Genomic DNA, 27,741 nt, shown 5'->3' on the forward strand with positions numbered 1-27,741 from the left:
TGCTATATTTTGGGGTAGCATGTCCTAAACTTCATCAAGGCCTCACATCAATGGTCTAAGCTTCCACCTTATGAAATTAGGAAAAGACAAACAAACATAAAGCAAACTGAAGGAAGGAAATAATAAAGATAAGAAAAGAAATCGAGAAAATAAAAAACAGCCCAGCCAGCATGCCTCAGCAGTTGAGCATCAATTTATGATCCAAGAGATCGGGGTTCAATTCCTGGTCAGGGCACATGCCCAGGTTGCGGGCTGGATCCCCAGTCGGGGGCATGCAGGAGGCAGCCGATCAATGACTCATCATTGATGTTTCTATCTCTCTCCCTCTCTCTGAAATCAATAAAGATATATTTTTTTAAAAAAAGAAAATCAAAAACAGAATGACAATAGATAAAAATCAATGAAACCAAAAGCTAGTTCCTTGGAAAGATCAATAAAATTGCTAAAAGTCTAGCCAGGCTGGCCAAAAACACAAACAAAAAAACAAAGAGAAGAAAAAATAACCAATATAAAGAGTGAAAGAGGGAAATATAGGAAGAAATGGGGATTTAGTGTTTAATGGATTCAGGGGTTCCGTTTTGCAATATAAAAAAACACTTCTGGCCTGGCCTGCATGGCTCAGTGGTTGAGCATAGACCTATGATCCAGGAGATCAAGGTTCAATTCCTGGTTAGGGCACATACCCAGGTTGCAGGCTCCCTAGTCGGGGGTGTGCAGGAGGCAGCTGATCAATGAGTCTCTCATCATTGATGTTTCTATCTCTCTCTCTCCCTCTCCCTTCCTCTCTCTGAAATCAATAAAGTATTTTTTTTTAAATAAAACACTTCTGGAGATGAATGATAGTGATGGTTCACAACAATGCAAATGTGCTTAATGCCGCAGAACTGTACACTTAAAAATGGTTAAAGTGGTAACATTTATGTTATGTAGATTTTATCACAATTTAAAAATAAATAAGTTTTAAAACTGCAGTGGCTGTTACCAGTATACCTGGAAAAGCAGACTGTTTCAGTGAAGGAGGAAGAGATCCCTTACCCACAACTGCTGCAAATACTTGGCCTGTGAGTCCTGAAATTCCAGGTGCCCCTGGCCCTGAATCACCTGAGGTTTCTGGAATTAAGCAGCCTGGAGGAGCTGGTGCTTCTTTTTGGAATTCATCACAGGATTCTCAGCCTCATGATGCCCAGAAGATGCATCTGGTGGTCTCTGGTCCTCCTGAGGCCTTTGTCCTTGTGACACAGACCAATTTGTGCATTTATTTACCTTACCTGGGATGATGATCCCAGCAGCCTACATAAGTGTCTCTTCCCCTAGGTGTCCCGGCTGAAGGGGATGACAGCAATCTTCAGCATGGCTTCTGACCCAGCCACAGAGCTCCGGCAAAGGTCTGTGATCCAGTCTTATCAAATAGAAAGACATTTCCAACCACCTTTAATGGGCAGACTCAAGCCTAAACTGACCAGATGTCAGGGATTTATCTTCTTCTGTAAGAAAACAAAATCTCCTCACCTTTCCTCATTGCACATATTTTCTGTCTTCCCTTTGAGTGCCTCCTCACCCAAATTTCTGAATCAAAGACAGTCATCAGGTAACTTAGGGGAAAAGCAGACATCAGCCAGTTTTCTCTGGCTTTCAGTTTGCACCATGTTTAAATTAGCTCAATGAAAGTTAACTTCAATCAAAGTCAACACAACCTAAGAATTCCTTCTCCTCATGGACCATCTTTTGTCCTTTTCAAAAGCTATTGTCAGGTTGGGGGGTATCCAGGGCTTGTAAGTCTGTGGACTACATATAGCTCTAGCAGTCTGTAACCTTTTCCACTGGGAAGGGAAAGAATGAGTTTCTAATATTTTGTAGGAAGTTGCCATAATATTGGTATCAGAATCCAATAAGGAGCCCTTAATGGGGTAAGGTGTACTCTTATGTTTTAGGCATCCTTTAATTAAGAAAAACTTTATAGAAGTAAAAGAAAAGTAGATTTAAAAATTCTCTTGGAAAGACAAAGGAACTAGAATTGTCAAAATGCTTTTGAAAAGGAACAAAATTGGAGGACTAACACAGATTTTAAGAATTACTATAAAGCTACAGTAAGCAAGACAGTGTGGTATTGGAAAAGGCATAGGCACACCTTGTAAAATATCAGTTGACCATATTTGTGTGTGAGGGTGTGCCTATGAAGGGCAGCACAAGGGAGTTCTGTAAGGTGATGAAACAATCGTGTATCCTGAATGTGGTGGTTACATGAATCTATACACGTGTTAAAACTCACAGAACCTCCAAAGTCAATTTTACTTTATGACAACTTTTTAAATAAATTTTTAAAATTCTGTCAATCATGCAAGTGAAAATCCTTGCTTTCTGCAAAACTGTTTTAACACAGATATATGTATGCCTAACAGTAGTCTTGTTTGCTTTTGAGCTACATATAAAGGGAATCCTACAGCATGTCTTCTCTATCTGACATCTTTCACTTAACTTTTGTCTCTGTGTTGTTTAGTTCATTCTATCTTATAGCTGTGTAGTATTCCATGGTGTCAATATAACACAGTGTATTTTCTGGTGATGTATAATTGGTTTGTTTCCAGATTTTTGCTATTGCAAATAGTTTTACTATATGAAAATTTCTGCATCTCTCCTAGGTTTACATGTATGCACAAGAATGTTCACTGTGGCTAGTTTAGGATGGCAAAAAAGTAAATCATATACTACCTAACCATCCCATAGGAGGATGACTTGAATAAGCTATGGCTATAATGAACGATGGCACATTATTAGAACCTTTTCAGAATGTGGGAGGCACAGTTTAATAAGTTACACCAGTGTTAACAGATGCTGCTGTGATGACTCATGGCTTAAGGACTCCAGAGGGTCACAGTAACCTTTCAGTGAGCTCATCTCTCATGGCTCCCTGTGGGCAGAGATGAGGACAAAAAGGAAGGATTCAGTGTCACAAACAGCTGGCCACCTCAGAGCACTACACAGAGGACCTCAAATGGCCCCCCATGGTTCTGATGTCAGAGCTTCCCCACCTGCCTACTGCCCTGAGCACTTTCAGGAAGACAGAAGGGGCTGTGCCTGAGGTGGCCCAGTTCACTCCTTCTCTACCAACTCTGACCTGCTCCTTTTTCTCTTGGGCAAAAACTGCTTTCTCATTGACTCAGGTTCCCCTCCATTCAGGAGCATGCCTTACATGGTGAGAGTGTAATTGTGGCAATTGTGCAGGTGAGCAGACAGGGCCAGAGAGGGCAGGAGCTGGGCCTGCAGCCCCATAGAAGGCGAGTGAGCAGATTGTGGGTTGACTTTTCTTGCCCTACAGACACACATACCCTCAAACCACAGGGAGCTTTTCTGCTGCTTCCTTTTCTAGGCCTATGTCTCCCCCAGGCCAGCAGCCCTCATGCATCTACTCACCCTAGCTAGGGTTTCTAGATCCAGCATTCAGTCCCTGGGAGGGGACCTGGGATGGAGGCAGAGCTGGCAGCTGGCCAGGTCTGAATGGGGATTTGGTGGCTTTTCCTAAATGCCAGGCTTGGTTGGGGCTGCCCTCAGTGCCTTCAGGACCCAGTGCTGTGCTCTCAGGTCAGTAAGGTTTAGCCCAACCTGCATTGAGGTCCCGGCCACAGAGCCAGTCCATCTTGTGGAAAAAAGCCTATAATGCAACCTTGCAATGAGAACAAGATTATGAACCCTTCCTTTTAACCATGGAAATCAGTTTCTGGTGAAAAGAACAAGAGCAGAAGGGTAGGGCGTCTGAAGAACACTCTGAACACCATTGACTAGGACCAGGGTCCTCCAGGAGGAAGAACAGAGCTGACCCTAGGCTGCCCCCAGCTGTCCACACACAGAGGGGGAGGCTCTGATTGACACCAGGGATGGAGCTGAGGTACCCAAAGGCCTGTGACCCCATCAGGTGTAAATGTTTAAGGCTCTGTCCCTCCTCTCTCTTCTCTGAGGCCTTCCCAATCTTGGAGATGTGACGCCCCTGCTGGCAAAAACAAGTATTGCTGAAATGTAGACAGTCCATGGCTGAGCTGTGACTGGTGACACCAAGACCTCACCATGGGACCAAGGCTTCAGTCAGGCTTCCCTGAAGAAAGGGAAAAGCACTTTGACTTAGCAGAAAGCTCAGGTTTGGACCTGGACTCACTGTGGACCACAGACATCCTGAACGGGAATTGGAGGTCTTGTAGGATGTGGTCAGGTGACAGCCAGGCTGAGGGGCTGCTAGCTGGGGGCAGAGAACAGAGGCCATGGTGAGATCAAAATACTGGGCCTAGTAACAAGGAGAAAGGAGGGGAAGATCAGGAAGGCCCTGCAAAGGGCTTTGCACAGGGCTGTTGAGATCACAAAATTCACCCAGGGCCTCAGTTTCCTCATCTGTACACTGGTGGTAAAAGTGCAATTCGCAATGCGCAGTTGGTGTGAGAAAAGCATGATTTGTGTAAAGTGATAAGCCAATGTCTAGCACAGAGTAACTGAGGTAAGTGTTGATGGTGTTGCCATTGTTGTTATTACAAGAATGACTCAACCTGAATTAATTGGTGACATGCTGCTCTCCCCCACAGGATGGACACCTTGTTCCCTTCAAGGTTAAGCCTCATCTATCCACTTTTGTGGCCCCAGTGTGAAGACAATGGCAGTCACCACAGAGGCCTGGTGAGGGAGGGGGTGTTTGGTAGGCACAATAATAGCCCCCAGAAGATGTCCACATCCTAAACCACAGGACCTAGAAAATGTCACCTAACATAACAAAAGGGACTTTGCAGATGTGATTAAATATAAGCATTTTGAGATGAGAAGATTATCCTGGATTATGTGGGTGGACCCAATGTAATCACAAGGGTCCTTATAAGTGAAAGAAGGAGGCAGGGGAGAGAGTGATTTGATGAGAGAAAGACTCAACTATTGCTGGCTTTGAAGATGGAGGAAAGGGGCACCAGCCAGGACTGCAGGCAGCCTCTAGAACCCAGAAAAGACAAATTAATGATTTCTCCCCCAGAGTCTCCAGAAGGAACACAGCCCTGCTGACAGCTTGTTTTAAGCTACTAAGTTTGTTGTAAATTTGTTATATTATCAATATAAAATTAGTAGAGGAGGGAACACATGTCCTGCCAACTCTCTTCCTTTCTCCTTCTCAGGCCTCTATTTCTCTCAGAAATGCCCAGAGCTGTGACTCCTATGAGATGGTGTCCCTGTCCCCTCTGTCAGCCTCAGAGACAGGGGGAGACTGAGAAGGGTACAGGTCCCCTGGGGAGGATGTGTGAGGCCCAGTGCTTCTCAAGGGGGCAGGCTGGAAAGGGGCCTGGGGTCTGAGGAGGCCCCCACCCTGCACACTATCCACCACTATAGTACGTACACTTGAGTGCAGGAAACATCAGTTATCCATTCACTGAAATTCACTCAGTGCTTGCTGTGTGCCAGGCACTGACTGAGGTGACTGACGTGCTACCTCATTCAACCCTTGCAATAACCTTATGAGGAGCAAAGTGCAGCACAGACAGCTTAACTTACCCATCGTGTAACATGGCAGCAATTTAGTCCTGGACTGTGTCACTCTGGGCCTCTCCTCTTGCCCACCCTGCTACACTATCTGGACTACTAGATCAATCAAATATGGTCATGAGTGAAAGCCATTACACATTTCCTCCAAAGTTTGGTGGGCATTAGCTCCCTTTTATGAATGAGGAACTGAAACTTGGAGAGGACAGGTGACTTGCCCAAGGTCACACAACCAGGACTTGGGGTTCTGGCTTTTAAATGAGATCCATCAGGCTCTAAAATCACGTATGAATGAGGTCTAAGGGGAAATGGACTCCAAAATATGAGAACAAAGTGCCAGATCCTATCCATCCCCTGAGAGATGGAGATGTCCTCATTCCATGGCTGGTGTCGAGAGGCACAGAATAAACAATTCCCCATTACATGACTTCCACAGACAGGGCTGAGGAAGCGTCAATAACTTCCAGGACTGGAAAGTAAGACCCTGACCCCAAGGGAGGTCCTGAAGGAAGTAAGCCACCTACACTTTGTGGTCTAGACAAGGAAACAGGTGTCACCCAGAGCCTGTGTGGAGGAGTCCCGGAGAGCCACATTACTCCCACTTCTCACTGCCTTTTGTTTTAGTTGTGGTTTGTTTTTTGTTTTTTTTTGGTCTGAGAAATGTACATGATAATGAATATTAATGAATTACATATCCATGAACAACCACCCAAGTCAATCAGACCATTATCAACATTCCAGAAGTTGGGTCTCTTCCCAACACTATTATGACTTGGTGATAATCATTCCCTTGCTTTTATTTATAATTTTACCACTAGTAATAGGTTAGTTTTGCCTGTTTTTTAACTTTGTGTAAATGCATCATACATTGTGCAATCATTTGTGTTTCACTTCTTTTGCTCAATGTATCCAGGCTGTTCCATGCACTTGTAGGTCTTTCATTTTCATTGTATAATATTCCACTCTGTGAATATACTACTTATACACTTATTGGCACATCTGGGTTTTCTATTTGTAGTTTTAATATATTCTAGGTTGGAGCCTTTCATCATTTGTTTCAATTATCTTCTCCCAACTTGTGTCCCAATTTGTTGTTTTCACTCTTCATGGTGTTTTTTGATCAACAGACATTTTTAATTGTAATGTAATTAAATGTTTTATACTTTTCATTTATGGTGTTTTTGTGTCTTAAGAAAAACTTTTCTACCATGAGTATATGAAGGCATTCTTCTGTATTAAATTCTTAAAGGTCTCTGGGTTTTGCCTTTCACATTTAGGTTTTGAATCCACCTATAATTATTTTTGTGTTATGAGATAGGGATCCAATTTCATATTTTTTCAATATGGATAACTGATGTTCCATTTACTGAAAGTCCAACCATCCCCCTCTGGTCTCACAGTACCTCCTTGGCCACCTATTCTGTCTCTCCATGAGAGTAAAGAGTAGGTCTGATTCTGAGACCACTGGTATTTCATGGGTCTATTTGTCAACACTTGCAGCAGTATTACACCATCTTAATTGCTATACTTTTATAATAAGTATGGGTATCCTGGTTAGTTGGCACTTGTACATAAATTTAAGAATTAACTTGTTATACACACACAAAATCTATTGGAATCAAGACTGGATTTGCACCAAACTTACAAAACAGTTTAGAGGGAACTAACAGCTTAACAACATCGACTCTTCTATTTGATGAACACATATATTTATTTAGTCTTTTTTAATGTCTTTCAAATTTTTCTTTTTTCCTAAGAGATCTTGCTCCCTCTTGTTAATTTCTAAGTATTTCATAAATGGTATGTTTATTAAAACTTTTCTTTGTTGTTAGTATATAAAAGCAATAGATTTTTAAATATGGATTTTTATATCAAAAATCTTTTTAAATTCTTAATAATGCTAATAATTTATCCATGGATTTGGATTTTCTACAACAATGGTATCATCTATAAATAATGACAGTTCTGTTCATTTCCAATCTTTAAATATTTTCTTTTCCTTGCCTTATGCTTGCTAGGACCTTGAGTTCAACACTGAGTAGAAATGGAGACAGCAGACATGCTTGCCACATTCCAAATGTCAAAGCCCTTAACATTTCACTTCTAAATATGTAGTTTATTGAAAATCTTTGTAGGTACCCTTTATGTTATGTAAGTTTATTCAACTAACTTGCTAAGTTTCTTTGAATCACAAATAGATGTCAAATTTTATCTAACCCTTTCTCTGCATCTATTGAGATAATTGTGGTTTTTCTTGTTTAATTTGTTAATGGAGCAAATTATGCTGACTGAGTTCAAATGTTAAATCACAGTGCAGTTTTGGAATAAATCCAACTTGGTCATATTATACTTTTTTAATATACACACAGTCCCCGACTTACGATGTTTCGACTTACAATTTTTTCAACTTTATGATGATGTGAAAGCGATACACATTCAGTAGAAACTGTATTCAAATTTTGAATTTTGATCTTTCCCTGGGCTAGCAATATGCAGTATAATACTCTTTTGTGATGCTGGGCAGCAGTGAGAGAGCCAAAGCTCCCAGTCAGCTACAAAATCACAAGAATAAACAGCCAACACTCTACAGTGTTTTGTGTTCCCACCATTTTTTGGATATTTTGTTTTGTGTTTACAGATCCCATCATGTCTACAAAACACCCATCTGTGTCTTCTGCTTCTGGTGAGAAGAGGAAGGCAATTATTCTTGAAGTGAAACTCAAGATAATTGCCCAACTGTAGGCTAATGTAAGTGTTTGAGGCACGTTTAAGGTAGGCTAAGTTAAGCTATGATGTTTGGTAGGTTAGGTGTATTAAATGCATTTTCAACTTAAGATAATTTCAACTTATGATGGGTTTACTGGGAAGTAACCTTATTATAAGTCGAAGAGCATCTGTTTTGGACTTAGGCAGTGTTATAGGCTGAATGTTTCTGTGCCTTCAAAATTCATATATTGAAATCTAATCCCCAATGTGATGGTATTAGGAGGTGAAGCCTTTGGGAGGTGATTAGGTCATGAGGATGGAGCCTTCATGAATGGGATTAGTGCCTTTTTATAAAAGAGACTCCAGAGAATGACCTTGTCCCCTCACTCAGTGAGGACACAGTGAGAAGACAGCTGTCTTTGAACTACTAAGTTGGCCCTCACAATACACCAAAACTGCTGGCACCTTGAAAGTGACTTCCCAGCCTCAGGAAGTGTGAGAAATAAATGTTGTTTATTAGCCAACTAGTCTATGCTATTTTCTTATAGCAGCCTGAACAGACAGGGAGTTATCACTTGGTTTAAAATATTTGCATCAATTTTCTTGAGATTGTTCTGTAATATTTGTTTTTCACTCATCAGGTATTAGTATGAAGGTTATAAAATGAATTAGAAATCCTCCCTCTTTTTCTACACTCTGGAATTGCTTTTGTAAAATTGGAATTACTTGTTCCTTGAGTGTTTCACCAGCACACCCATCTGGGCCCAGAGTTTCGGTGTAGAAAAACCTTTGTCTACAGGTTCTGTTACTTAAGAGGACTGCCAAGATTTCCCCCTTTTTGAGACAGTTTTGGTGAGATATATGTCTGTAGTAATTTGTCCATTTTATCTAATTTTTCAATGCAATTGGCATAAAGTTGCCTTTTTGAACATTGATCAAATTACCACATTAATAGAAGGACACCAACATATGTCTGGATTCTGACAGTTGACAGACTATCCTCATTGAAAGATAGGTGAAATATGGGTATGCTGAATTTTCACCAGCTGTTTTCCACTTCCAGACCTCTGCGATGCAATTCCTTCTGACTAGACCGCCCCCTCTTCCTCTTTATTAGCTGGTAGATGCTTTCTCATTTTTTAAAATTCAGTTCAGGCACCATGTCCTCTAAGGATTCCAGAGTCCCAACACTAGGATAAACATCTGGAGCCCCCACAGCCCACTGTACCCGTCACTATTAATAGACTAACCATACTCCAATGAAATTCTTTCTCTGTGTCTGTCTTCTCCATACACTGTGATCTCCTTCATCTGCTTCAGAGCAGAGGTGCTCAGTCAACACTTACGGAACTGAACTGAGCTTAAAACCAATGAATGGCCAACTAAGTCCTCTAGCCATCTCTCTATATTTCCCCATATACGTTTGTTTGTTCATTTATTTCATTGAGCATCTACTTTGTGCCAAGAACTGTTCTAGAAGAGTGGTTGGTGAGCAAAGAAGAGAACTAGGAGAATGTGGTGTCCTGGAAATCAAGTGAAGAAAGGGTTCCAAGGTTGAGATGATCAGCTTTGTCAAATGCTGCCAATAGGTCAAGTAAGATGAGGTCTGAGACTGGACCATTTGTATAACAACCAGTGACTTGGGCACTTTTGCTGAAGTGGTTGGGCAAAAAATCTGATTGGGGCATTTCAGAAAAGCACTAGAGCCCTGGAGGAAAATAATTAAAGAGAGCTAGTATAAAGTTTTGGTGTGAAGGGAAGTAAATAAATATATGGTGTTTTATTTTGCTATGCAGAGTTTTTAATTTGCATCTATGTAGCCTTTGTTTCAAAGCTTCTGGGTTTCCTGTTTTAAGTTAGAAATGCAATGTCTGTGGACAGCAACTCTGGTATGAATTTTTCACAGCACATTAACTCCTCTTTCCTTTCTGAGGCCTTCCCAACCTTGGAGACCGAGGGGTCTCCCTGCTGGTGTCAAAGGCTGGGTTTTTTTAAGTAACTTCAAAACCTTGTGGCTGATAGCTTCACAACCAATATCCCCACATCCACAGCTGACCACATCCACTACTGCAACCACGTGTGTGACACCAAACTCTCATGTGTCTGCCACTCTTCCTCCCTCCCTGACAAAATGTGGAAATGACCAAAGGACCTGCCCCCCAAAGACCACCAGACCACATAGATTAGGACAGTAAGTTGAGGCAACACAGAACCTCAAGGACATATTGAAGCAGCAGCAGGCATGACCATACCCCACTTCCCACATGCCACTCCCCACTGTGATCCTCCCATATGATCACCCTGTATACTCATTCCAAACAGGAGAACACTGCACGCAAGACACATCATTTATCATAGAGCTCTATTGTGGCATATAATAATAGGTACTCTATATAAATTAAATTAAAAATAAAGCTCCAGCAGGTTGCACAGGTTGGCTGTTAATAAATATATCTCTGGGTAATTGTGCCCCAAGACCAGCTCACGACCACTCTCCCTCGTCCAGAGAATTATACAAAAATAAATACAGGCTCAGGGGGAGGGGAGAAGGGAGGACATGCCCAGTTCCATTCTGAAAGTTCTCATTCCCACTATCCACCCATCCCCTGCTCCTCTCCACTGGTATCAACACAGGAGCTCTGTGCTGACTGGAGAGCTCAGGGACAGGGAGGCCTCTCACCAGTCGAGCATTCTCAGAAGTAAAGGATTCACTCACTGTACAGGCCACATGTCCCATCTGAACTCTCTGGGGGTGGTGCAGGGGCTACCCCTCCCCAGACCCCAGAGAGGAGGACACTCATTATTGCTGGTCCCACAAGCAGCTCCTACGAGAACCAGGCCAGAGAGAGGCACAGCACAAGCACCAGGAGGGACATACCACTGTTCAGAGCCACTGGGACCACCACCAGGCCAGCCAGGACCCCCAGAGTCTGGGTCAAGGGCTCCCAGAGCTGGGGAGGCAACACACACACACATTCTTCAGTGGCTGCTAGGGCAGGAGACTTCTTTGGGGACTCAAGGTTTAGGCCTGAACCTTCTTCATCCTGGGAGCTCACATGGGACATGACCAGGCTGGTAGGACAGATTTCAGCCCCCAAGGTACCAAGGAGGGTGAGATTTTGCCCCTGCAGGACTGGACCAGCTGGCTCCTTGCCAGATATAGGAACCAAGCTGTCTGCCCACTCAGTGGTGGATTCCATCCAGGATTCTGTCCCTCCTGGGAACCCAGTGACCCCAGATATCACCCTATTCATGTGCAAAGAGTCAGTGTCCTTGCACATCCCCTTCTCTGGAGCCCCAGTGAACTGACCCTCCGTACCCAGAACCACAGGACTGTCACATCCTGAGCCCTCTGCCCATGGGAGCCACACATCTCCCACAGTGGCTACCCCAGAATGGGCCCCAGAGAGGATTTCCGGAGGTGATTCCTTGGGGGTGTCCCCTTCTGGGCTAGAGGGTATCATGGAGAGCCCCTCCTCGCCCTCTCCCTCCTCATCAGGGTCCTCAGTGTCCTTGATAAGCTCTACACCTCGCCCCAGCCGGGCATAGTGTAGTGTGATCTCCTCCGCCAGGGCACTGTTCAGGGCCCGCTCAGGTCCAGGCCACTTCAAGATCAGGTCTCGGTCCGTGAGTATGCCCAGGGGATGGCTGGGGGACACCCCCCCATCTGTGGAGCCCTCCCCACCATTTCCTGCCCCACCTGCAGCCACAGCAGCCCGCAGGCGGCTCAGGTGGGACAGGTAGAGCTGTTCCAGCTCCTGGTCAATGGAGTCCTCGCCAAGCAGCTCTTCCAACCCACTCATGACCTCCAAACCCTTGGGTGGCTCATCCATAGTAGCCCCTACCATGGGGTCCTTTCGGCCCCCTCCATTCTCGCTGGATACTTCCCACGCAGCCTCTACCTGTTGCTGACTAGGTTCCAGGAGAGGCCCAGCTGCCCCCTCACTTGCATCCGGCCCAGAGGCCTGGTCCCTGGGGGAGCCACCCAGGCCACAGAGAAAGGAGGAGGGGGGAATCCTGATGGCTGGTGTCTGGGGGACCTCTGTGAAAGCCATAGGTGGACTGTTTCTAGGGATGTCACCTTCCTCTGAGAGTTTGCCAGTCACTGTGACTTCAGAAACCTGGGGAGTGGAGAGAAAGGGAAGGAAATGAAGTAGAGGGGATGGAACAAGCAGAGACAGGGAGAACTGGTAACAGCACACACCCAACCCCATATGTGCTTCCAGGGAGAACTGGTAACAGCACACACCCAACCCCATATGTGCTTCCAGATAAAAACTCCTTAAAGAGCCTTCTATAATTCTCTAAATCCCAAAGACTATGTCATCTATATTAAAATAACAAAACCAGATGAAGTAAAAGGGGGCTTCCTCCAGATCATATAGCTGAGGTGAATACTGTTGGTTGGCCTACAAAACATATCCAGAACATTCACATGAATTTATGTAATTTTTATTTTTAAGAAAGTATTTCCTAGCTCTGTCCTTTAACAAAGCCTAGAAACAATGATCAATCTAGTAGCAACAAGCACACCTAGTCCCCAGATATAAATACCATTCTCCACTAAAAGGAACCAGGGCTCCTTAAATAAATGGCTGTTTCCAGGTTTGGGGCAGGTAAAGTACCAGACCGAGTCTGGGACATAATGCCATACCAGAATGAGAGGAAGTGCTCAAAGAGTGATGGGTGTGTGTCAAAAGGACTCTGGAGCAATCTAAATAAGCTTCCACTGGCCAGAGGGAGTTCAATTTAAAAATCAAAGAAATAAGGGCAATGGATTGAAACTCATCAAATATATTTAAAATTCATGAGTTAATAATGATATACCAAAACCAAAAATCCTTTATTTGGTCACCTTTGGAGAAGTTGATTTCTTCTGAAAACTTGTAAATAAAAAGGGAAAAAAATAAGTATTTATACAGGTTTTTCTATACAAACTATATACCTTCAAGGTATACACTGTCAAGGTAGCCAGACAGTTGATGTGAGAGTTTCTTTAGAGAAAAATTTCAGCTAATAAATAAAGCAGAAATAAGAGAATCAAACAGAATCAATTATATTTAAATTAATTTAATAATACATTATATCTAATAAATTTAATACAATTAATAGTTTAATTAAATTTAATTGATCAGAATAATAGAATTAATTAATTAATTAAAAATTGAGTAAGACCTCTGGCCGGTGTGGCTCAATTGGTTGGGCATCATCCCGTGCACTGAAGGGTCGTGGGTTCAATTCCCAGTCAAGGGAACATACCTGAGTTGCAGGTTCCATGCCGGGCCCAGGTCAGGGCACGTGGGAGAGGCACCCAATCCCTGTGTCTCTCTTACACCAAAGTTTCTCTCTCTCTCCCTCTCCCTTCCTTTCTCTCTAAAAAATCAATTTTTAATTTTTTTTTAATTGAGTAAGAAATGTGTTTCCACATGGATGCAATCAGCCAAATCCAGACTGTGGGAAACTACAGGAAAAACAAGTTTTCTTGAACAAAGAAATTGCAAGAAAAATGAGGGAGATTTTAAAAATCTAAAACAATCCATCAACCAAATGCAATGTGTTGACATTGTTTGGATCCTTTAAAAGACTTATGAGCTACGTGGATGCTGTTGGTGATTACAATTTGTATATTAAAGTGTATCACAAAAAAGACTTATGAGATAAGGAAATTTGAACATTGACCAAATATTTGATGACTGAGGAACTGTTAATTTTCTGAAGTGTGACAATGGTACAGTATTTTTTAAGGGTTATTAACTTTATGAGATACAAACTAAAGTATTTATGGATGGAAAAATGTCTGGATTTTTTCCAAAATAATTCCATAGAGAAGGGGAGGGGAGAGGAGGGGAGGATGGGGTATTAAAAGTAGAAATGGACATGTGTTGAAATTTGTTGAAGCTGGGTGATGGGTATATGTGGGTTTATTATACTAGTCTCTTTACTTTTACCTATACTTGAAAAATTTTGTAATAAAAAGTTAACATACATCTCCTGAATCTCTCTCTCCTCCTCGCTGTCAGCACTGCCATCACTCACCTGGACGACTGCAGTAGCATCCTCCTCACAGCCCCCCTGCTTCCAGCCCCCACTCCTATACTCTATTTCCCTCACAGCAGCCAGAGAGAGCCTGTTAAATCCTAAGCGAGGTCATGGCCCTTTTCAGCTCATAACCCTCCCATGGCTCCCTTTTCAGAATAGAAGACGAGTCTTCCCCATGGCCCATGAGGCCCTATACAACCTGTCCCTGCCATCTCTCCAACCTCATCTCCATCTGCTCCCCCTCACACACTGTTGCTTGCTGTTCCTCACACAAATTAGTCATGGCCCTGCTCTAGGACTTTGCACTTGCCTGGGATGTTTTTCCCCTAGTTATCCAGGTGGCTTACTCTCTCATCTTCTTCAGATCTTTGCTCTAATCTCACTTCCCTGGCCACTCTAAAATCTAAAGCTGCAAACTTGTCCCCACCCCACCCCGTTCTCTCTCTTTATTTCCCTCTCTCCCTCCCCCTCTCTCTCTCTCCCTATCCCTCTATTTTTTTCCTTAGCACTCATCATCATCTAGAACACTGCCCTGGAGGGATAGCTCTGTTGGCTAGACCATTGTCCCAATATGCCAAGGTTATAGGTTCGATCCCCAGTCAGGACACATACAAGAAGCAACCAATGAATGCAGAAATAAGTGGAACAAGTTGAAGTTTGTCTCTGTCTCTCCCCCTCCCTCCCCCCTCCAAAAAAAAAAAAATATATATATATATATATATAAAATAAAATACTATATATTTTTCTATTATTCTGTCTCACTCCACTAAAATGTAAGTAAGCCCCACAAAGACAGCATTTTTGGTCACTACCATATTCCCAGCATTGCTAACAGTGCTTTGCACACACCAAGCATTCAATAAATATTTGCTAAGTTAACGAATGACATTAAGATAAGCCCTAGTAAATAACTGCATTCTACCCCTCCACCATCAAGTTCGTATTTAGAGGATCTCCCTCCAACCTAAGGTGGACCCAGAGCAAGTCAGCCCTACCACCCAGCCTCCCATCAGGTTGTCTGTCCAGAGGCTTCCAGGGCCTGCTTACCTGAAGTGTCATCTGTGGCCATGGACGGAGAGGGGTGGGAGCCACCAGGGGACCTACTGACTGCTGGACATCAGGATGCTCTGCTGGAGAGAAGGGAAGCATTGGGGTGAGGCAGGTTGACAAGCAGGCCTGGTTTGGTTAACAAAATCTGTTCTAGTCAATAGGAAGTTTTGCCCCTGAAGCTTTCTGTGACAGTCTAAGGCAGAGGTGCCTCTTAATTTGTATAGAAAGGAAAGGGGGAGGAAAAAAGAAATGGTAAATATAAGCTAAAACTCCCACCACCTGCCAACTGCTTACCGACAGCAGGGGTATTATCATCCATCCTCTTCATCCTCAGCTCTTCCTCGTTAGACCTGTGGGGCAGAGAAGAGAATGCATGGATCTGATGCCCTGAGAAGCCAGTTCTGCCACCCACCAGCAACTTCTGAGCCTCTGTCATGGCCACCCTCACCTGACAGCTGCTGTTCTCTCTTCTGCTGTCTCCTTCTATCCTGATTATAAAAGTCCTACACATTCATTGTAAAAATTTTACAAAATACAGGAAAGCATAAAGCAATAAAAAGTGACACATTAGCCAGAGGCAACCACCATTACCATTTTGGAAAATTAATTCCAGACATTCTATGAAACTGTTTAGATTCTGCAGACATAATTTCACACTGTCTTTGTCCACTTAACAGTAAGAAGCACCATTATATACTTCAGTAAACATCTGAAATGGCTGCTTACTACTCCTATCATATGGGTTCGCCATAAGGTATGTAACCATTCCCATCCTTCTGAACAGCTAGTTGTTTCTTCCATTTTACTTTCACAAAGCAGGCTTCAACAGAAATCATTGGGTATAGCTTTATGAACAATTTGGATCATTTCTTTAGGGTATCTTCCTAGCTATGGAGGAAAACCCATCTTTTCCAAGAAAGGGCAGGTGAGGACTGTGGGACACAGGAAGCAGCAAAAGGGAGAAGGTGACTGGTGACCAGGAAAGAGGTCAGAAGGAAGTAACCCAGGGTCATAGAGGCCTGGGTCCCACTACCAGCCCTCCTCCCACCACCATATCAGCCAAGCAAGGCACCTAACCTCCCTTAGCCTCCCTGCCCCCTCACCTTAAAATACAGCACAGAGGATCCAGGATGTGCACACCAAGCACAGGGCAGTCAAGAGAAATGAGGACATCAAGCCAGACACCAGGCCTGGTACAGAACACTGGCTGAATCAACTGTAGATGTTTGTTGGTCTTGGTCCTCCTTCACCAGGCAAATCAGACCCCAAGGTCTGAGTGGCATAAGCCAAGTGTATTTTAGCCAGTCCCTGCCTGGTGTGAGGTCACAGGGATCATGGGGAAGTCACTGTTCTCATATGAGTATCAAGTGTTAACAGATTAAGGCAGTGAGGGAAGCATTAGCTAAAACATGTGCAGAAATCTGACAGGAGCTGAGGCAATTGCTCAGACCTTTCTCTACCTAGAAGTAATTTGATGATGTTGACATTTCTGAAAATGATTGCAATTTTTTGAAAACACGTAATCTATTACCTTTACAGAAACAGAATATCACTAGCTGACCCAAATGCAGTAGTTACTATGGTGTTAGGCACTGTACTAAGTGTTCCACATATACTATTAATTAAATCCTCACAGCAACCCTATGAGATAGGTACGTCTAATCCTCTGAAGTAGGCAATATTATTATCATCTTACAGATGATGAAATGGAAGCTAAATGGCTCAAGGTAAGCAGTGAGGATCGAAACCCAAGCCTTCCAACTCCTAAGTCTGCGCACAACAAACTGCTGCTACTTGGATGAGGTATACTGGAATCTTTCATGAACCCCATCTCCAATCCTTTCCAGGAGTAGAAAGAGGGAAACAGCAATAATAGATAGCAATAAGATCCCTACCTCCTCCTTCATCCAGGTTTTTCTTTAGACCTGCCTTTTAACCCATATTCATTCCCAGCTTCCCTGCCTTCACAGGACGTGGCTAGGAAACCACCAGACACAGAAGTGGCTGCAAGAACTGCTTTTTATTAGCACCCTTAGGGAAAACTTGAACTATATAGATGGATCTAGAGTCTGGAAGCTCCCAAAGGAAGGTGTGTCTTTCTCCATGGACTAGGGCTCATGTGTCCCACCAGAGGTCTTTGGATGAGAATACAGTCAAATCTTGGTTCTCGAATGTCTCCCATCTAGAACAATTCATTTCTCAACCCAACAACCCTTTCATGCTGATTACCTGTATGATCAGTCACGGGTCTCTCAGGGAACAAACAAAGGAGAGAATGCGTGAGTATGAGTCAGTTTACCACTAACTCTCACATTGTTAACATCTCCGGAAATTGTGCTGTGAATATTTTCATGGGTTTTTGGTTTTTGTTTTTTTGCTTTTGTTGCTGCTTATGATTAAATTTTCATCTTTTACTGTACATTTCATTTCCTTTTTGTTAAATTTTCATTTCATTATGTGTGGGGGGGTCTGCTAATCCTCATCTGAGGATATTTTTTTCATTGATTTTTAAAAAGTGGAGGGAAGGGAGGGAGAGGAAAAGAGAAACATCAATGTGAGAGAGACATATTGATTGGTCGCCTCCCGCACACACCCTGACTGGGGCTGGGTATCGAACCTGCAACCCAGGTATATGCCCTTGACTGGGAATCGAACCTGACACCCTTCAGTGCACGGCTAACACTCTAATCACTGAACAACACTGGCCAGGGCTCTTTTTTTTAAAGTGTTTATTTATAGACTGGACAGTGCATTAGACATGTACTGTATATAAGAAAGGTTAAAACAGGGAATCACTTGGAGGTCTGGAGTGGATTAATTCAATTTACATTATTTCTAATGGGAAAAAATGATTCAATTTTCGAACAGTCTTCCAGAACAAATTAAGTTCGAGAACCAAGGTTCCACTGTTCTACAGGGCCTAGAGTGGGTGACACCAGAAGCCCAGCCATCAACTCCTGCCCATCATGGATAAGAAAGGGAGCTTCGGAGCAAACGGACTTGGTCCTGCACCAGTCCCTTCAGTGGCTGTAAAATCCAGGTCTTTGGATTTGTGGTCCAACAGGACTTCTGCTAACTTCTTTTGCTGGTGTAGTCCTTCATTAAAGAAAAGGTCCTCTTCCCAGGGTCTTCTAAAGCAAGCTTCTTCAAGAAGACCCACAGACAGATGGGAAGGGGCAGGACTAGGCAAGCTGTCCCCTGCCATGAGCCCAGAGCTGACATACACAACCACCAGGCTTCTAAAAGCCATTCCAGAGTCCTATATGTATGTGAGAGAGAAGCAAGAGGAGGTGGGAGGAGGATTCAGGACATAGCCAACCAGCAGGAAAAGAACTCCACAGTTCAGTTGAAGGAGAAAGAAAAACAAATACAAAACAAATTCTTCAGCCCCCAGAGATTCTCTTTCATAGCCGAGGAGGGTAAGAAAAGGGGTAACATCCAAAAATCAGGTCAAGCAATTCAGCCAGCCCCAAGATCCATGAAGTCAGCAAAAGTGCACAAGTCACTCCCTATCTCCAAAGTCAGAGATGAAAGCAAAAGGCACAAGTATCTACTGTTCACCTCTTCCATGGGCCCTCTTCATTGATACACTAAGTCATTTGAAAACCTTCACACCTGTCCTTCAAAACAACACCCTTCCCTTTTTACAAACATGGAAACTGAGGCTCAAGAAACCGTGTTTCTACATTCACAAACTACACAGCACAATGATAACACCCAAAGAGGGCTCCATTTTGAAGACAGTGTTTGAAACCGTGAGCTTAAAACAAAGGAAAACCTAAAACACCCTTGAACTGTCTTTCACAGTAAACAAGAAGGTTGGCAGTGATATGATTTGAGGGCAGCTATGACTTTAATCAAAAGGAAGATGGTGAGAGAAATGGTGTACCAATGTATACTGACTCACTGATCAGTAACAGAGAAGAGGGGTTCTTAGAAAAATAGAGAGGGAAGAGATTAAGAACAAAACTGTACCTCCAGTGTGCTTACTAATTTTCGAGAAGGAAACCTGCTCTTTTGGCACCAGCCCCACAAATGCCACATGGTGATCTCAAGGGCAATGGGCAATAGTGGGCTGGAACACACAGGCCTAGGGACATCTTGGACATGCATCCTTTGGTTCTCACAAGAACTAGTCAACAGTGTAGCTTAGAAGGGGCCTGCACGCCAGTCTTCTGGGTATGAAAATTCTTCCTGCCATCAGGAAACTCAATGGCCACTGACCTCAGATGGCACCCAGAGAAACCAGGGGGTGAGATTTCAGAAAGAGGTGCCATTAGCCCCAGCCTAGGTCAGCCAAGACAGAACAAAATAGTGAATCTCCAGGCAGAGTGGGCAAGCAAGGGTTGACAACCACCATGGGAAAGAGCAAAGCAGACTTTCAGAGCAGTCACATCACTGCCATCACCACCACCCAAATCCTTCATGAGCACCCCCAACGCTCAGGTTTTCAAAGAACTTGGCCAGCCCAAAGTGGGTCACGCACTGAAACCCAAAGGGAAACTCAACAGACCCCAGCTCAACCTGAAGATAAGGCTGACTATTTTGGGGAGAGGAGGCGGGGGAGGGGGGCAGGTGGCTTTAGAATTCAGAAACCTGCCCTGTGATACTTGGAATCCCAGTTACCCTGAGCCATCTGCTTTCTGAAAAGCACAGGGTTTGAAGGTGGCTGTGAAAACCACCAAGTTATGTGGGGCATTGCTGTCTTTCCCAGCTAGTCTGTGTGTCAACTCTGGGACTTAGGGACAATCCAGTAGGGTGGAGAGAGGGGAACAGTTTATTGTGCTATGAGCTTCTTTTACAGCAGTAACTTCATTCATCTGGCTGTGACCCACACTAAGAAACACATTGTACATCATAGCCCAGCACACCCTATGCATGTGTAAAAATATATATACATATAACTGAGAAACACTTACCTTTAGTACGTTGTGATGTAGATTATTTCCTATACTAGTTCTCTTTTTAAGGGTTTGTTGGAATCCAGTAAATTGATTTCATATCTCAACAAAGGATCATGACATGTAATTTTGAATGAACCCAGCTCTGCCACCTACCAGCTGTGTGATCTGGAGCAAGTTACTGAACCTCTCTATGCCTCAGTTTCTTCATCTGTGAAGAGGGAATAATAGTAATACCTACCTCAGAGAGCTGGATTGAGGAACTATGGGAAAATTGTCTATAAAGTGCTTAACAGTAATCCCCTCTGCTTTCCCACTGAGGGAAATGAGACTCTGAAAGGGAAAGTAACTTGCCCAGCATTGCCCAGCTGGTAAAACACATCACTTAACCTGATACAGAAGTTAAAATCTGGGCCACTACAGCAGGACTGCCCCAATGCAGATCCCAGCTCTGCCACATTTGTAGCATGAGGCTTCAGGCCCATGTCCTTAGCTATGATGCCCTACCAGTTTTCCATGGATTAAAAGAGGATCACTTTCACACTAAGTCCTCACCCTCCCAACAACTAAGATGACCCCTGACCCATCCTGTTTCAACTTTGATTGTTCTGGTTTCCCCTAAGGCTGTGGTAAGTAGGTTGGGTTCCCATCCATTCAGCTACAGGTGCACCTGAAAAATAATTGAGGCCTCACTGTGCACCCACCCGGTGGTGACAGATCCTGGAGATGCAATGGTGAGCAAACCCAACTAGGAAGCTTACAATTTACTGTGAAGAAAGACATCAAAAAAAAAATACTCACACTCATTCTTTCAACAAACATTTATTGAGCACCGTTAAGTGCCAGGCACCATGGCAGACCCTGCAGGAATACAGAGGTGAATAAAAGCGGACCATGTCCCTACCCCTCACGGAGCTTACAGTCTAGCAGGGCAGAGGGTCATCCAATAATCCCCTAATGAAGGTCTAACTACAAACTGAGGTCAGTTCCTTCAGAAAAGGAAAGAAATGTCCTAGAACAAGGGGATCCTGGTCCAGAGAGCGCTTAGGATGTTTAGAAGGAAAACAAGTGAAGGAAGGGGGAAGGGAGTGAGAAGCTGCTCAAAACACTGTGTGGGAAGTAATGGATTCAATCTTGAACAAGGGTAGTTTGAGGCATCTTTGGGACATCAATTAAGTGGAGACACTGAGTTTGAATATCTGAAGCTAAAAGAAAGGACAAGGAGAAAGAGAAGTGCCAAGAAGTTAAGAGGAAAAGCAGCAGAGTGTGGTCCCAAGGCAAGGGAAAAAAGTGTTTTAAGTAGGAGTGCTCAACCACTTCAAGAAGAAAAACCAAAAACCCACCTATGGAATCTGATAGATGCAGGGGGCAGAAGCAAGTGGAGAAGCAAGTGCAGGCAACTCTTTACAGGAGGGTCAGCAATGAAGGGGAGCATGATTTAGGTACTGGCCAGCAGCAGTGTGGACAGAGGTGGGATCAAAGGACAAATTTTTAAGACAGTAGAGATGCTGACATGTATAAAGGCTGACAGAGGATCAGGTGAGGAGAGCAGTGAAAAGCTGCTGGGAGAAAAAGAAACTGATTATGTCAGGTTCTGGAGGAAATGGCAGAAATGGAACCCAGAGCATGAGTGGAGGAACTGGCCTGAGGGAAGAAAGGGCCCCCTCCTCTCCTATAAGACAAAGGAGAGAAAACAGTTTGGAGGTGTGGGGGCTGAAAGTTGTAGGGAGCTCCATTCTTATGGCTTCTATTTGTTTTTTTGAAGCAGGAAGTAAAGTCTGAAGGTAAAGAACATTTGAAAGAATCACATCAGGAAGGAGACAAAAATGGATCAGAAAAACAGGACTGCCAGGCAGGGTGGAAAATGATCCTGAATTTGTGATGCTGCTCATCTGCTCTACTACATGACATTCTCTAACAAGGCTTGCCTGCTTGGCTGATGGGTGCTATGAAAAAACCAGGGCCTGCAGAGTTTGGAATGAACAGGCTTCCCAGAGGAAGCACTCTTAGAACCAAAGGATCAAAATGAGACTGCAAGGGGCACAGGACCAACATTCCTAGTGATGGAAACAGCATGGACAAAGGCACTGAGGCAGGAAGGGGCAAGGCACCTTGGAAAGACCCTGGTGACAGCTCAGATGGCAGAGGACAGTGTGATGTGAGACTAGTAGCCACAGAGGCTAGATTGGGGGAGAGGGCAGGGGATGCCTGAAGGCCATTCTGAGGCTTTCTTGGTCTTTGTTTTAAAAGGAGCAGGACCCTTCCTAAGGGTATTAAACCAAGGCAGACTAGGAAGGCTCCTCCCCACACCAGCCCTGGGACTTTGGACTCTGGGAACCTCAGTTTGCTCATCTGGGAAAAAGGGATAAAAAGGTCTATCTCACCAGGAACGCTGAAAGGATTAGATGACACTACATGCAAATAGCCAAGCGAATAGCCCTCTGCCAGGTCTCAAATGACAAGCCGTCTGTACCTGTCCCTTTCCACCCAGTTCTACCACAAGAGCCCTCTGACATCTCAGTGCCAGCCTGTGTCTTTTTCCCTATTTGAACCTAGCACTGTGCCCAGCACACAGCAGGCCCTCAATAAATGCTTGCTGATGGATCATCTCTAAGCCTGAGGGTTATCAAAAGCCTGATCCAGCAACTCAGGGAATGCAGCCATTTCAGTTTCTAAGCGGTATCCCAATGGCTACCATCAACTTCTCCCCTGCTTTCACCTGATGTGGCTGCACCCAGTGCACAATGGGCCTGCAGCCAACACTTCCTGAATAGGAAGACCTCTAGGACAGGGCTCCAGCAGGTTAAGGCTATCTCCAGAGACCCTCCAACATTTTCCAAGAGGTCTGGGTCTCAGGGGGCAGCTGTTCTTCAACAGCGCTCCAAGTCACCAGTAGCACACAGGTTTTAAAACAATAATAAGTTGAAATGTACTCGCCAAGAAAGCCACCAACCTACAAAGAAAATTTTATCGCTGATCTTGCAATGAGCACCAACCTCCTCTTTGCAAGAGCTGAGATCAAAAGATAAAGAAGCTATCAAAAAGCCATCTGCCCACTTAAAATAATATCACAAGTCATGTTAGGAACCACAGACCTGGGGCCAGATACCAAAACAATTGTCTGAACGGGCTGCTTCAATTTCTCCTTAAAACCACTCATGTATTTTAAAAGAAAAACACCCTCTCCACCCACCTTGGCCCTGCAAGCTTTTGATTTCTCTGTTCCCTTCCTTTCACACTCTAAAATGACCAAACTCCATTTACCCAAACTGTTGCATCTTACAGACAGGGCTCCCACAACAGCCGGCTGGAATGACAACTTAGGAGGTGATTCTGGTACAATGGAACAGCTCAGTATCTTGGATCTGGGTGATGGCTACACAAGGGCACAGATATGAAAAAATCCACTGAGTACACTTAAGATCAGTACACTTTATGTAGCTATCCTTCAATAAAGAAGAAAAAAAAAGAAAAAAAAAGGAAGAGCAAAGCATAACATGCTAGGAACACCAGGAGCAAAATGTAGAATCTGTCCTGAATCCTATCAGGCCTTCAAGAGGAGTTGTTCAAAAAAAATTGTCCCTATGCCCTGGCCAGTGTGACTCAGTTGGTTGAGCATCATCCCATGTACCAAAATGTTGTTGGTTTGATTCCTGGTCAGGGTACATGCTAGGTTGCAGGCTCGATCCCTGGTGGACGGCACGCAGGAGGCAGCTGATCAACGTTACATCGATGTTTCTCTCTCTCTAAAAATCAATAAACTATTCTTTTTAAAAATAATAAAATAATAAAAAATAAAATTGCCCCTAGCATCTCCTCCCCGGTCTTAGCTGAGTGAACTTGAACAAGATGGCTTACCTCCCTGAGCTACCTCTTTCCCCCTCTATTAAATGGGGATAATCAAAGCACCTATAGCACACAGCATGCACAGCAGGACTCAGGAGAGAATGCACTCAAAGCTCTTAGCACAGATATCAGTACATGCCAGCCACTGTTATCATTTGCAACTACCACCATGCTTCAGTTACCTTGCCCATGTTTGCTGCATCCAATCCAACCACACAAAGTGACTGTCATTCCCCTTTAGCAGATGAGAAAACTGAGGCAAGGCCACGCAGCTGGTGACAGGCAGAGCAGAGTTTGGGAGGAGAATCCAAGAAACTGTATGTGTGATTCTCTGAGTACTAATACTAGCTAACACCTATATGGCACTACTATGAGCCAGGCTAGGTTCTGAGTGCTTTTACTCACCTCCTGTGAAGTAGGCATTATAATTATGTTTTACAGAGGAACAACGCAGTTGGCCAAGGTTACAAGGCCAATATAGATGGTGGACCTGGGATTTGAACCCAGGCGCTAATTTGAATCCACACTCTTAACACTGTAAGGAAAGCCATGCTGCCTGTCCCCCCTCAGACTAAGTCTCAGGTTACTGTGGGGCGCACAGGTCGGTGAGTGGGTGCTTGCCTACTTGCTCAAGTACCCAGGCACATCTGCTCACCAACCAAGCTAGGCCATCCTGAACCATTCACAGTCTAAGGCCTTGACAGGAACACAAACATCTTGCTGCAGCCAGAGGCTTCTGATCCAGCATATACAAGGTCCAAAGAGCACTTTCCCATTCCCATTTCCAGTCCTCTCACAGCCAGGGAGATATATTTCCCATGCATGCATGGAGAATATACCTATCTCATACTAGACTTAGGTAACCCCAAAAATAACCAGGCCTATCTGCTACCCTTGAAGAGCTTGATAGAGAAAACCTAGAAGAATCTTCTCTCAGGTCCTCCTGGGGTTAACTGGTTTTTTCTCCCAGGCCCTGCATAGTCACAGGTGTTATGGCAAAAACAGAGGACAAGAGCTTCAAGTCCAGGCACATCTGGTTCCACCTCTGCCGGAGCCAATGCTTCCCTGTGAGAGCATGAGCTCAGCTACTCACCTCCCTGAGCCACAGGCCTCAGACTAGATTAGAGAATAACAGTAAAGAGAGTGCACAGGCTTTAAGGTTAGTCATGGCCGAAATGGAAAAGCCAGGCGCCAACACTTCCTTAACCAGTTTGTCTCTCTGGAACTCTGGTTTCCTGCTGTGTCAAATGGGAATCAGATTCCCCACCACCACACTACCATGTCACTGCAGTTCTCTCCACTCCATCACACTATCATTCACATCAAGCTCATTCCCACCGCAGGACCTTTGCACTTGCTGTACTCTCAGCCTAGAACACCCTTGCTCCCATATGTGGGCATAAATGCTCCTCTTTATCATTCAGGACTCAGTTTAAATGGCACCTCCTCATGAAAGCCCTCCCTGTTTCCTTTTCTACAAACTCTCTTCCTCCGTTTCCTCCGTATCTGTGCATAATTCTACTTATCATCCAGGGCTCACCTCTTCAACAGCCCTCCCTGAACACCCTGGCTAAACCAGGTATTCCTTCCCAAACTTTCTCCCATTACTCAATTTTACTTTCCTCTCAGCAGCTAATCTTATCCCTATGTTTCTTATCTGCTTGTTTGTTTTTTCCAACTGTCTCCCACAGGAAACTGTATGATTCTTGAGGGCAGGAAAAAAATGTCTGTCTTGTTCAAGGCTTTACAGTGGAGTTCAATAAATGAATGAATAAAACCCCAGTAATACAGAGCCTAGCACATGTTTGGCCTCCATTACTCTTTGACTGACTGACTGAATGCGCCCTCCTCCCTGTCCTGGAGAGCAGGCCTGAGGGGTTCCTGCGTCAGGATGCTTGTCCTCCATCCTAGACACAGCCCTGCGTCTGTGGAGGTGGCGCTGGCAGACATTACCTGCGCCTCACCGGCTTCATGCAGCTCTTCAGCTGCTTGGCCTCAGCCTCCACCGGACCCTGGGACTCGGGCTGTGGATCCAGCTGCGGCAGCTGCTGCTGCTGGGGCAGCCCTTCAGCGTCAGTGGGTGTGGGAGCGGGTGCAATCCGGAGCAGGACTGTGTAGTTGCGGCCGTGGTTGTTGGCCCAGAAAATGCCCTCGGGGGTCTCATAGCGCACCACGAAGTCCAGGCGCGCCCCATCGCCCGCACCCTCAGCAAAGGGCAGCTGGAAGGCAAAGCGGTCAGTGCGGCCACCGTCGTCGGGCGAGGAGGCGCATGCCTGGCCAGAGACCAGGCCAAGGCCTGGATCCAGGATGGGATCTCCGGTTCCTGGTCCTGCCGTTCCTGCCCCCGGCGGGTTGCGCGGGACGTAGCGCGCAGGGTGGTCGCAGAAAGAAGCCCAGCCGTCGTGTGAGGCCCGCACGTGCACCGCCTTCTCGAAGGAGCGGTTCAGCACCCGCACCAACCCGCGCAGCACTGGAGGGCGCCCCCCAGGCACCCACACCCCGGAACCCCCGGGGACCGCTCCGGGAGGCGGCAGCAGCGCCTCCAGCTCCACCATGACGCGCCCCAAGCGCTCCAGACGGCCTGGTGCAGGCGGCAGCGAAAATGTGGGCACCACGTAAAAACCCCCGCCAGCAGGGACGGGGCACAGCGGTGAGGGCTCGGGCTCAGGCTCGGGCTCGGGCTGGGGCTCGGGCTGGGGCTCGGGCTCAGGGCAAGCCTCCTCTTCCTCCTCCCCTTCATCCCCATCCTCTCCATCGTCGTCCTCATCAGCCCCGCCGCCATCGCCATCTTGCCCGGCCACCGCCGCCATCTTGCCCGCCCCGGGCCCGCCCCATGGCCGGTAGCAGCGCAGCTGCGCCAGCGGTAGCCCCAGGGCCTCGTCGGCGAACAGCACCCTCCGCGGGGCCACCGCTGCCTCAGCAGAGGTGCGGGGCTCGCCCGCGGCTGGCGAGGGGGGCGCAGGAGGCCGCAGCGGGGGCTCCACAGGGGCCGTGCGCGCCATATCGGCGGCGGCGGCGGCACCGACGGCACCGGCGGCGGGACCGGCGGGGGCAGGGCCTGGAGACGTGGACAACCAATGGGAAGGCCCGCGCGGAGGGGACCGGCTCTCTGAGGCCGTAGGCGGTGACATGAAGACAGGTGTATCAGACAGCCAATGGGGAGTCACGCACCGGTGACATAGGCGGTGAATCAAGTGCAGGAGAAGCACGCAGCCAATAGGGATGTCCGAGAGTGGGCAGTGTAAGAGGCTGGGCGATCTGTGAATCAATGGAGAGGCCTGAATGGGGGTGGTGTAGGGCCTGGGATGAAGAGAGAAGTAGGACAACTAGTTGGGAAGTATGAGCGGGATTGGCATCTGGGCGGCAGGGTAAATGGAATGGCTACAGGCGATGGGGGCAGCAGGCAGCGAACAGAGGAAGCCCGAAAAGTAGGCGATCCCAGGGTTGCGTAGGTAGGTAGAGGGATGGAAGCTGGAGACAGCGAACAGCCAATGGGAGCTGCGCGCCGGTGCGTTAGAAGAGGAAGCCTTCAAGGGGCGGTGCCAGGGCGGAACTAGCCTATTTGGAGACCAGAAGGAGCCAGAGAGGCGGTGTGTGAGTGCCTCGGGGGCGGGACTGGGGGGATAGAGCCAATAGGGATGGGCGATGAAGACAGTAGCAGGGAAGAGAGATTACAGATAACCAATGGGGAAGCCATAGC

The 27,741-nt window shown here is 45.6% G+C and overlaps 1 protein-coding gene across 2 annotated transcripts; it reads right to left on the minus strand.

The window, feature by feature from the left end:
- Nucleotides 1-10,539: 10,539 nt before the first annotated feature.
- On the minus strand, nucleotides 10,540-27,104 carry PPP1R3F (protein phosphatase 1 regulatory subunit 3F). 2 transcript variants are annotated; one of them, XM_081125883.1, is made up of 4 exons: nucleotides 25,995-27,104; nucleotides 15,589-15,644; nucleotides 15,292-15,374; nucleotides 10,540-12,326 (listed from the first exon to the last, which is right to left on the minus strand). In XM_081125883.1, exons 1-4 carry the CDS (start codon nucleotides 27,041-27,043, stop codon nucleotides 11,031-11,033), a joined length of 2,484 nt encoding a protein of 827 aa, XP_080982009.1. In that variant the 5' UTR covers nucleotides 27,044-27,104; the 3' UTR covers nucleotides 10,540-11,030. The 2 variants fall into 2 exon arrangements, with proteins under 2 accessions (XP_080982009.1, XP_080982010.1); XM_081125884.1 differs by having other exon boundaries at nucleotides 15,292-15,371; nucleotides 25,995-27,049.
- Between the last annotated feature and the right edge of the window lie 637 nt (nucleotides 27,105-27,741).

The sequence above is a fragment of the Miniopterus schreibersii genome, assembly GCF_964146895.1.
Source record: "Miniopterus schreibersii genome assembly, chromosome: X".
Lineage (NCBI taxonomy): Eukaryota > Metazoa > Chordata > Mammalia > Chiroptera > Miniopteridae > Miniopterus > Miniopterus schreibersii.